Source organism: Poecilia reticulata, linkage group LG13 (assembly GCF_000633615.1).
Source record: "Poecilia reticulata strain Guanapo linkage group LG13, Guppy_female_1.0+MT, whole genome shotgun sequence".
NCBI lineage: Eukaryota > Metazoa > Chordata > Actinopteri > Cyprinodontiformes > Poeciliidae > Poecilia > Poecilia reticulata.
In genome coordinates, this window is record NC_024343.1 from 18,733,364 (window position 1) to 18,744,950 (window position 11,587).

Genomic DNA, 11,587 nt, shown 5'->3' on the forward strand with positions numbered 1-11,587 from the left:
GGGCCTCAGGGAGGAACTGGAAAAGACCTGGAAGGTGAAGACCACAGTGGTGCCTGTAGTCATCGGGGCCCTCGGGGCAGTCACCCCCAAACTGGAGCAGTGGCTCAAACAGATCCCAGGAACAACATCAGACATCTCAGTCCAGAAATGTGCAGTTCTAGGCACAGCCAAGATACTGCGCAGAACCCTCAAGCTCCCAGGCCTCTGGTAGAGGACCCGAGCTCAGAGGATGAAACAGACCACCCGCGGAGGGTGAGAAGGGAATTTTTTTTTTTTTTTATATAGTTAATTAGATCTGACTGGATTCAATTCGAAAATACAAATATAAAAAAGTTTTGCGCTGTAATGGTGCTTCCTCTTCTGGCTATGATGTCAGGAAGAAAAAGGCAATTAAAAGAAATGTAGAAAAAAAGTTGAAATGAGCTATTTAGAAATTTTGACCCCGTTTTTGACTCATTATTATTTATTGTGAAATTGCATTTTCTTCGGGTTTCCAGGAGTGATTATTTAAAGAATGAAGCAGCCATCTGGAGGCTTCAGCTTTAATTTCTTCAGGTAGTTCACAGCGAGTTTTGAATTTTTCAACCTCTATTGGTTTTTTTTTTACATTGTGTAAATTCATAATGTTTTATATTTCTCTGCACATAAACAGTCTTTTCATCAACTTACATCTTTTATTTTTCTCCAAATATACAGTGAGCAGCTTCTCACAAATCTCTATTTCTCCTCATGAATTTATATTGGGTCCTCTCCGCCCTTGAAACAGAGATTTTATCTTTTTAACTTCCTCCTAAAATAAAAGTTAAATAATATTTTTGCTCCATCGGGACATTAAAGCTAAAGGACGTTAAAGGACGATCTGTTTCCCCTCTTCCACCTGCAGGACCAGTCTTTGTGGGCGTGTCTCGCCGGCATGGCGATGGCAAGCAGAGACCTGAACACGGCAGAGATGGCCTATGCTGCTATTGGGGAGGTAAGAACCTCAGCAAAAGAGGAATCCGACAAATTAAAACTGCATTTAGTTCATCAGCTGTTCAAATCCGTAAAAAATGTCAAAACTTTGCATAAATCTGTTTTTGTTTTTACCTTTTTCTTGCTGCTGTGACGCCTGACTTTCCCCACTGTGGGACAATAAAGTATATTTTTATTCATTTCTAAACAAATTTTGAAGAGATGTGAGAGCTGTGGGACTAATCACTACTGATCATGTTTTACTTCTGTTAGAGTGATTAGTTCAGAGCTTCTGAACAGTTTAAATGTCATTTTCAGTAAACGAGACACTCGTTTCCTCTTGTTCCTGTTTCTTCTTCTTGTATTTTGAACATTAACTTAGAAATCGTATTTGATTTAGCCGCATTAAATGCAGATGCCTGTACGTTTTTTTCCTGGTCTTAGGTTTTGATCAGGAGTGTAAAACTGAAAACTGAGACGGTTTTCACCTAAAATGACTGTAACAAAACACGTAAGTCAGAGAGGTGAGGCATTTCAGTGACTATATTGCATCTGTTTTTTGTTTTTGTTTTTTTAAGTTACCAAGAGTGCAGTACATCAACTTTATTAAAGAGCAGCCGTCTAAGGAGTCATCGCTGGCCCACATGCTGATGTTCAGTGGTCACGTCCAGGAAGCTGAAACAACTCTCCTCCAAGCTGGTCTCATCTATCAGGCTATACAAATGAATATTGACCTTTTCAACTGGAACAGGTAGATTCTCATGTTTTTAATGTGTATATTAAAGAGCATTATCATTATAGCGTTTTTACCTCTTTACCTTTGCAGTTTTCATTATCATTTATCACAAAAATTACTGGGAGAATTTATCTTTCAGCAAAATCTGTTATTGTGACAAGCCTAGAAAGGGGTGTGAATAATTTTGAGCTTGATTGTATGTTCTATTATTATTATTATTATTATTATTATTATTATTTCCAATTACACACTGATAGCACACAGAACCCCTGTTCAATCAAGAAATCCGCACGTCCTGTGGACAGCAATGATCCGTCCGAATTAAAGACTCTAAAATGTGACATTTGTCCTTAAATCTATTATATTTTTTAAGGAAGTCGTATGAAAACGACACAAATTTGACCTGGGGTTTGTTTTCAAAGTTAGTGTTAAGCTTGTCTCCTGGTTCTTTGTCTGGTTCAGGGCTCTGGAGCTGGCGGTCAAACACAAAACCCATGTGGACACCGTGCTGGCTTTCAGGGGGAAGTTCCTGCAGACGTTTGGCAGGAAGGAGACCAACAAGAGATTCCTGCAGTACTCCGAAGGGGTGTGTTCTGTGGTGCTGAATAAACTGATTTAGTTGCAGGTTATGAAGTTGGAACAGAGTGCACTCTACTAACTGTGTCCTTTTGAATAATTAACTTTTTTTGCATAGCTTAGGCAAAATGGATTTCCCTCAATTCACTAAGTAGTTAACAGGTAAACACCTACATGACCTGGTTTAGTAATTTCACCTAATTGAAGCTTCCATTGCTGTTTGTCACAATGTTGTTTTACGGTCGACAGAGAATAAAAGACAAAAAGGGAACACTTTTTTTATGCATAAATGTCCACTGTCATGAATCTGACAGACATAAATATGTAAATTTGAAATACAAAACCTGTGGGAACCCTGTTGGTGGAAGCTTTATCTCAGGTTTTGAAATTGTAACCTCCATACTATTGAAATCCCTGATGAACACACAGCACATACTGTAGGTGCATCAATTATGTAGCTTCCAGTCGATCTTAAAATGGAAAGAGTTTGTTTTATTATCACTTTTAGTTGAATGCCTGTTTCCTAAATGTTCTGCTTTCTAACCTCATTAATTAATGTTCTCCAATTTGACCCAACTTTCTTTGCTCTCCGTCAGGTCGAGGTGGACTGGGAAAGAATCCAGGCGAAGATTGAGATGGAGTTGTTTAAAGAGCGGGAGAAAGCTGCACACACCTCTGTGAGGGGCAGCGTGGCGTCTCGACATTTATGATAAGGACTCTTGGGTTGTTTTGCTACATCTGAGTGACACAAAATCGTTACATGAGGTACAGCCTCCATCTGACGGCGTCGTTTTTTTGTGACCCGCCTTCCACACAACCCGTTGTAAATGGCGCCAACATGTCACTTCTTGGCACTGTTCTCCAGCAGCTGTTTTATTCCACGCTTTAAACTTCGGTTCTCATTCGGCTTTGTTTGTCGCTGTTGAGGTTTTCAGTTATTGTTCTTTCTGTAAATACGAGCAATCTTATGTGAATATATTTTTTTCTTTTAACCCATTTCCTGACTTTTGGTGGTCGGTACACACCGGCTTTGCTGGAACGGTGTGTGCTCCAAGTGGCTGGAACAAATGGATTTATATCGTGTTAATGTCCCAGGGAAACAGGAAGTCATCAATTACTAAAGAAAACCTCATTGATACTCTGACTAAATGAAAAAGTGAAAGCTTCTGTGGTATGTTATAGGGATTGTCATGAATGTCAAAAAGATCATTTCAGAAATATATATTTTTTTTATCTTGTTCATTTTTCCCCTCTGAGTTTGATTAGATAAAAAGGGTTGATTTTGTCAGAAATTTAAACGGTGCATTCTACTGCAAGTACCAATATTTAAAATTCATAAATGTATATTTTTTACACCTATTTTCTCATTCACTCAGATTCATCACTAAAGTTAAGCGTCCGGCAGTTTGTCACCCACGACCGGCTGTAAACAAAGAGACGTCACGTGAATTCATGCCGCTCGCGCTCCGTCGTTAGGCTCACTTTGGGTGGATGGGAATGAGTTGGCGCGGTTCAGACGGTCTGCTTTTATTTAGCTGATGTTTGAATTGGCAGCTGCAGTCGCAGGCCTGTCCAGGGTTCAGGAAGGAAAACGGCTCTCGGTGATCGATGCGTCAGATTTTATCTCTGCTCATCTGTTCATTTAACCTGATGGGTTCAGACATGTCAAAGTGAACACGCTCATGTTCCAATACGTGTTTTTGTACATCTACACTTTTACTGTTTATACAGCCAAAACTCTGTTGCTGTTGTTTCTTTTTTAAACACTACATGGAATATGATTCAATAAAGCAAATACACTTATTTATGAAAAAGAAATGTGTTCTCTATTTGACAAGACTTGAGTTTTTTTGCAGTCCAAAAAAAGTCTTAAATACACCCAGATTTTTTTTATTCACATTTACCTCTGGCTTACTTTTTTTTTTATTTTTTATTTTTTTACTTTGGATTCTTTTTTTCTTTTTTTTTCACCAACTTTTATTGAGTTGTCATCATGCTGTGACAAAACCACATTTCTCATGATGTCGGACTAAATTCAGTCTTTCCAATAAAACTTTTGAAATAATTTTGCTCCTGAAGCCGGTTTATCGTATTTAAAATATTAGAACCAAATTGTTGTAGTCATGTTATGGGAAAGCATATAATTAAAGGTACTGACACAGTCTTGGAAACGCTGGGAAAACCTTGAAGGTAGCTCTGATCATTCGTCCGATCTGGATACGAATATAAAAATAAACTTTGGGTTTTTTTCCCCGTTTTTTTTAAAGAACAGAAATCTAATAATCAGTCAAGTGATGGAAAAACATGATCTTGTGGAGTTTATGCTTTTTTTTATTTGTTTTGCCACATAACTATTTGATTTTAACATTTTACTCATCTGTTTTTTGGGGGGTTTTGAAATACCGACTGAAAATAAAGGTAAATTTTTCTGCCTTTTTCTTTTTACATTAAGGTGGGGCTACTTATTTGTTTGATTTTATTCTATTTTTTTTTTTTAATTTGCCAATGTGTTTTGTAGAATCTGCAGTTTTGGAAACCATTCCATATTTTCAAGACAAATAGGTCTAGAATTCAAAATGATTATTATACAAGCTGTTGTGAGTTAAGTTTTCGCTCTAAAAGTATTTAGAGTTTCTTAAATTTTTCCGCATATATCTAGACATTTTTTTTGTCTTGATTCATCTGCCGTAACTTACAGAAACACTATGTTATCATTTTCTATGGTGAATCTTACCATACATCCTCCACTGGCGTTATGTGAGCTGACTGCTTGCCATACAACTCCTTTCAGAAATCCGAGACGCCTCCAGCTTTGGGCCTTGTCTCTGCCTCTCAGTAACCTACTTCCGTCTGCTGATGTTTTAAAGCTATCGATCTAGATAAAACAGTTACAGAGCAAGCTTTGACATTAAATATTAAATATAAAGCTATTAAAGATATTTATATTAAGATTTATAACTAAAGATTTGAATATCTTTAGTAGTGTTCAGAGAATGGCCAGACAACAAATCATTATTGCTAATTTTCCCTAACCAATATTTGTTACAAAAAAATATGTATGCATGTTTAGTTTTTTTAATATTTAGAACCAAATTCTGCGCTACGATCTACGATCTGAACGATGAGCCTCGTCTTCACAAGAGTGAAGTGAGTTTGATCATTTTTAAACTAGTGCTCACTCTACTCAGTCAAGAGATGCTGCTGGGATCTCATGTAAAATTTATGAGGAGAACAAGCTCCATTGATTTGACCTTTTCTGTTCTTTTGTCCAGTAAGCAATGGAGTAAATGGATTATGGGCACAGACTTAAAAAAAACATGATTTGTGTACTGCATCTGTTCCATAAGATCTATTTGTTTTTCTCTCGTTCTATTTGCTTCTGCAAAAAATATTACAGATTGTTTTGATTGGTGATAGCTGCCTTCGAGGAAAACTAAAAAACAACCGCGTTGTTTTTTGTTCTGGGGAAAGATGAAGCATCTTTATCATAAAAACATCCTAGAAACAGGAGCTGACTCACTTTGGCCCAGACGGAGTTGAGTTGCGTTCACGTATCCCGCCTCCTGTAACCCTGCAGTCGGCTTTCGCTGCTCGGTTTTAATGCTTTTAAATGTCAGCATCCTCCGAGCCGGAGAAGGAAAGCCATCAGTGATCACTATCAGCTCGGCCATCGCAGTGTTGGGTTACAGAAGCGAACGGCAATCACTCCAGCCTCTTAGTTTCCGCAGAGTCGGTCAGAGAAACTCCACGTTTGCTTTGTCAGGCTCGCAGAAAGAGATGCCTGAAAATATCAACGAAAGATATCACACAGGCATAAATGTACTTCTCAGAACGCATTTGACAGATTGTATTTTTAACGTCTTCATGTTTGACTGTATTGTGGGTTTTCTTTTATACCACAGTGTCAAATCTACACACACAGACTGGAATGAAAGCATTTACCACATTTGGATAAATGTCCTTTCGCCCGTTGCAGAGATGCTACACTTTTCTTTTTGCTGGTGTCAGCAGTTTGCTGGTGTAAACCTGGCTGAGTATTAGGCCATTAAAGTCAGAAATACCACAAATGAAATGTTCTTTAAGACTGGGAAATTATGGCTTAAACATAAAATGTCAGATTTTTTTTTAATACTAAATTCAATTTCCAATTTTCATAATTTTTTTCCCCCCTTGCTTTCTTTTCTTACAAAGGAATTACAAATGACAAAAATATCTTTAAAAATAAAAAAAGGCTTTTATTTCAACCATCTCTTGTATGAGTTGACCTGAATTCAAAGACCAAATACTTAGAAGTAAAACACGCTCGTCAAACAAACAAGATGGCTGCCGTGGGCATGCTGACCTCATCTGCAAAATAATATGATTCTCACGACAGCTTGTGTTTTTCACCGTAATAGAAATGAAAACATTGTTTAGAAAACATTCCTCTTTTGCTTAAAAAGAAACGGAAAAGAAAACTCATGTTCTAGTTCCTCTTCTTCAAACAGAAAGTGTTTCAAAGCCCCTGATACCTGGTTGGTATCCATGAAGCTTCATATTCCACTATCCAGTGGAGGATTTTTATTTTTTTAAGTTATCTTTTTCACAATTAAATGTTTCTGAAGCTTTCAGTGTGTAAGCAATTCAACCGTATATGTCTCTAAGCCAGAGTTTGACCCTGATGACCCCTGAAACCAACACGGAGAGTGAAGATGAAGCAAATGATGATGATGATCATCATCATCATCTTCAGGACAATTCTGTTGAAATTCATGTAAACTAATTGCATCTGTTTAGTTTCATGCAATTTCACAACTCGTTAAGTTAGTTTTCAAAGTATTTGACTTGTGTCATCTCAAATATTGACCGGATTTTCCGGAGCCGAGTTCCTCTATGCGGTCTGGACTCAAACTGTTTTCGCTTACCCAAGCATCTCCTCTCTATCCGACTGCTGAGCAAAGACATTTTCCTACTTCTTCCCAGTGATGGAAACGATTTGGGTTGTCCTGATAAAATAGGGCTCATTACACGGTGCATGCCGAAAGTTTACACAACCCTGTGAAATTGCGATGTTTTTGTAAAACTGAGGCCTAAATAACTTTTTTTCCTCCCCAATATATTTTCAATTTTAATGTGAAAATGTCATTCTGTGTACGTCAAACAAGCAACTCTCTGTTAGATGGGAAACTGTTAAGCAAAGAGGAAAGCTGCGTAGATGCGCAGACACTTTGATACACACTCATCACATTTTGGTTCAGTTTTTACATTCAGTGTTTATGGTTACACGCCTAAAAGTTGTAATAATTAATTGATTTAACCAGAAATAAACGTTTTCTGACATTCATCCGTTTGAGTCCTTCAGCCAAAAGCCGAAGTTTGCAGAGAGGCGCCAAGGGATCAAAACGGTCCTACTGTCCAAGCGTATCAGTCAGGGGAAGGGCATAATAAAAACGTTTCATTACAGTAAAAACAGTTATTAGTAATAAGAGAAAATATGCAACAATAGTGATATTACAAAAAGACAAGCGGGTAGAGAAGGGATGCTAGAGGCCGACAGCAACACTGAAAAAGCTGCAAGACTTTTTGGAACTGGCTGAGATCTAATTGTGAAAACATTGTCCTGTGTTCTTAGTTTGAAGTAGGGCTCAAAACCAAAAGCCTTTCGTTTCCAAAGGAAACATTCAAAGCAGAAGCGTCCTGAAACATTGTGTGTGGCTCATACATCATCATGACAAGAACAGCATAACCACAGTGAAACGCGGCGGCGGTAGCATCATGATCCGGAGATGCTTTTCTTTGCTTGGAATTGTGGGATTTGTTGAGATGAAATTCTCGACAGCCGTTACATTTTGACCGGTTTTCTGCTAGAAAGTCGACGGTGAAGAGGGCTTTGCGTTTTTGGCGTCACTTGTGAGTGAAAGTGCACATTTTAACTGTCAGTAGAAGTGATTATTCGCTGGGAGAAAATGAAGGTTCTGGAACGAGTTCAGACCCAAACCTGATAGAAAACGAGAGCGATTGCCTGAAGAGAGCTGTGGGGCAAGAGATGTGCTTGGTGGAGCTTTTCTGTGTCACAGAGGGCAAAAAGTCACATGTTGATGGATTTCAACCAAGGAAGAGAGAATGCCGGGGCATTTGCTGCATCTCCACCCCTTTTCCTTCCTCTTCATCATTCAATACAGCACTGCAGCGCCAAACGTCCCACTAATAAATGTGTTTCTTAGCTGGATTGTACCGAATATCTATCGCACTAAAGGTGGGGGGGGAAAAAAGATTAAAAACATATTTTTTAATGGTATTATTGTGTTTACATGCCAAAACCTAAAACTTTAGCAATCATGTGACAGCCAAGTTTCTGACTGGTAATAATTTGCGATGGAAGCAGGGTGTGATGCAGCAGTTCTACAGGAAACATAAATTGGATTTATAAATGATCTGGAAGGAACAAAAACTCTGTTTTTTTTTAACACCAGGAATAAAATTTAAATGGGTAAAGTCATAGTTTAGAGATTTAGAACCAAAAGATATATCTCAAGGTGGAATTTATTGTCATTTAGATGTTTGAGGTTTACAGCTCATAAAATATTCTGCTCTTTTGGAAAATTTAGATGTTTAAGACTGATTCATATTTTCAGGTTGCAACTGAAAATGATGCCCATGTAAAACATCCTGCACTCAATACTTGTTTGAATTACTGCGTCAGTGCAGCGTGACATGGAGGTGATCAGTCTGCGGCCCAGTTGAAGCGTCACGGTTCCTTTGTCTCTCATCTACCTCTTGACAACTGTCCGTAGATCCTCTATGGGGTTAAAGGTTGGGAGAGTTTGCTGGCCAATCAAGAACAGGAACACCGTGGTCACTGATCCAGCTTTCGGTACCTTTGGTGGCGTGTGCCGGCGCCAAGCCGTGCCAGGAAAATGAAATCAGGATCTCTTTAAATCTGGTCAGCAAAAGGAAGCATAAAGTCTGAAATGTCCTTGTAAATTTTTCTTTAACTGGAGTGTGATGTTTCCTCTGGTTAAGGACACAGTGGTAGCGTCTGTCCTAGACGTCTCCGCCTGCTGTCCACAACTTTCAACTCTCCACCCGGCTCCAAAGTGGGCGCTGCTTCACGACCTTTTGCATGTGCACCTTTTGCTACCACAGCTTTTTCTTCCACTTAACTTTCTGCTTATAAAACAGGACAAAACAATCTGTGAGCAGGCGACTTCATCAACAATAACCTTTTGAGTCTAACCCTCCTTGAGGAGACGCGTCTTTGTCAAATTTTATAATAAAATGTGTTAAAACACCTTTTTTTTTTATTTTCTCAGAAACTCAACTTTAAGCTTTGGATATTTTAACTCATAGCAATGAAGATTACGTGAAATATACTGTATGTAATGAATCTATTTAACACATAATTGAGACCTATTTGAATGACTGAAATGAACTTTTACACAAGATTCTAACTTATTAAAATGCTCCCTACATTAGATCTGACTGCAACATTTCTTGCAACCCCATTTCCACATTTCCTGCCAACATGCACCTATCGGCATGCTGCAACATCTGCCGTCCCCCCCCCTGAATTCATGCAACTCCAGGCTACAAAATGCTGCTGGATTTGAGCTTTTTATTTATATACTGTGGCGGCTTATCTGTCAACAGAAGCATGAAACACGGTTCAGATTACCCATAAAGCGCTTATCTATGAGCTACCATGAGAATATGAACGGAATATTGCCTTCATGCTGATAAGATATCATTTAACTGGAAGAATCCCAGATGCAGATGAATCCCTCACTTCAGTCCGTCCACATTCAACTTTGAGGAGAAGCTGTTTTTCCATTTGGTTGCAGCCCCCCCCCCCCAAAAAAAAACAACCAAAAAACAAAAAAAAACACACACTAAATATTCAGAATGTATAGAAATAAAAGGTCACATTTTCGAGAAGAAACCAATGTCTTCATGGTGCCGCGAAAACTTAATGTGATTGTCCCGCAGCCAAATTAGCTGTCCCATCAACACAATGAGCATCGCCTCCTGCAGTCTCTCTAATCCCCTCTGCCGAGGCGGCATTTGCATACAAAAAGCCGAGCAGACACGTATTATCTTCCAAAACACGTTTACATTCTCAGGCTCCTTCTTTATTCTTTACAATCAGGATTATAATTGCACTTGAGTTTGTATCTCTGCGAAACCTCCTTCACCCTCTCCCACCCCCTCACGATGATGAGGATGATGATAATATAATAATAAATTAGTAATACTATCAGGCAGTTCATTGTCCGGTCCCTGCTTCTCCTTTCACACCGAGTTCCGAGCTGTCCTTGCGGGGCTCACCCCCAGAAGATCCCGCCCCTGCTGCCCGGACGCCGCCGCCGGTTCCGCTCCGGACAACAGGTCATCGTCGGAGCGGTCCCGGTCCCGGTCCCGGTCCGGGTGCATCTCCTGCATGCTCTCCTCGTACGTGGGCAGGTACTTGACCTCGTCGTAGGCCGGCAGGTTCGGGGAGGCGAAGTCCCCCAGGGGGCACTCCGGGTAGGGCTCCAGGAGGAGATCCTGGGACGCCGACGTGGGTCCGTGGAAGAGGGAGGGCTCCTCGCCGTGCTCCTGGTTCTGGTGCCGGTGGCGGGGCCGCGGGCAGATGATCCTCTGGATGAAGTAGCCCATGGCGAAGAGCAGCAGCAGGATTAAGATGCCCGACAGCTTCCGCGTGAACCAGCCGACGTTGTCGAAGAAGACGTGGATGGGGAGCTTGCAGCAGCTCTCCGCGGAGCCGGAGCTGCCGTTCCCGGGGACGGGCAGCAGGCAGCACTGGTGGCCGTCCACGCACTTGACTCCCCCGCAGCTGTGCAGGGCTTGGCACGCCGAGATGAGGCAAGCCGACAAAAGTCTCCTGGTTGTCCTGCCGCCGCCCAGAAGACGGGGCTTCATCTCTGCGCTGTGTCTTACCTTTGCTCGATCCTCTCAGGTGTTCACAAGTCTGCCCCCCCACCCCCCTTTTTTTCTTTCTTTCTTTCTCTTTTTAAATCTTCCCAGTCGGACCCAGACGATGAGTTAACACAGGCTCCGCAGCGCCGAGTGGGACAGCAGCTGCAGCACCCCACCCCCCCCACGCAGCCCCCCCTGTTGCAGACAACCTGTCTGCTGTGGTGCACACGAAGCGAGTGGGGCAGCATCAGTGTGTCTGGAGGGAGCAGCAGTGATGGAAAGGATGAATGATCTTACATCATTATTACCTGAATACTTACTACTAGGCTCCCTGTGTGTCCTCACTCAAGTGAAGTTTATTCATAATATCCCTTCCCTCTAATTAGATTCATTAAAAGTCAGTGGCGGAGCTAGACTTTTAAAGTTGGG

General features: G+C 40.6%; 2 protein-coding genes across 2 annotated transcripts in view; one reads left to right on the top strand and one right to left on the bottom strand.

The window, feature by feature from the left end:
- Positions 1–4,066, top strand: part of ift80 (intraflagellar transport 80 homolog (Chlamydomonas)) — a 54,020-nt gene extending 49,954 nt beyond the window's left edge. The window contains exons 18-21 of the mRNA XM_008425824.2: positions 884–973; positions 1,530–1,702; positions 2,150–2,273; positions 2,860–4,066. Coding sequence (XP_008424046.1) covers positions 884–973; positions 1,530–1,702; positions 2,150–2,273; positions 2,860–2,973 — 501 coding nt within the window. The 3' untranslated portion in view covers positions 2,974–4,066. The remainder of the gene's footprint in view (positions 1–883; positions 974–1,529; positions 1,703–2,149; positions 2,274–2,859) is intronic.
- Positions 4,067–8,767: 4,701 nt separating this feature from the next.
- Positions 8,768–11,562, bottom strand: c15h3orf80 (chromosome 15 C3orf80 homolog). Its single transcript, XM_017308086.1, has one exon. The coding sequence runs from the start codon at positions 11,159–11,161 to the stop codon at positions 10,532–10,534; it is 630 nt and encodes a 209-aa protein (XP_017163575.1). The 5' UTR covers positions 11,162–11,562; the 3' UTR covers positions 8,768–10,531.
- Positions 11,563–11,587: the final 25 nt, after the last annotated feature.

Coding starts and splice junctions, on each gene's coding strand:
- c15h3orf80 (XM_017308086.1), bottom strand. CDS start 11,161: ATGAAGCCCCGTCTTCTGGGCGGCGGCAGGACAACCAGGAGACTTTTG.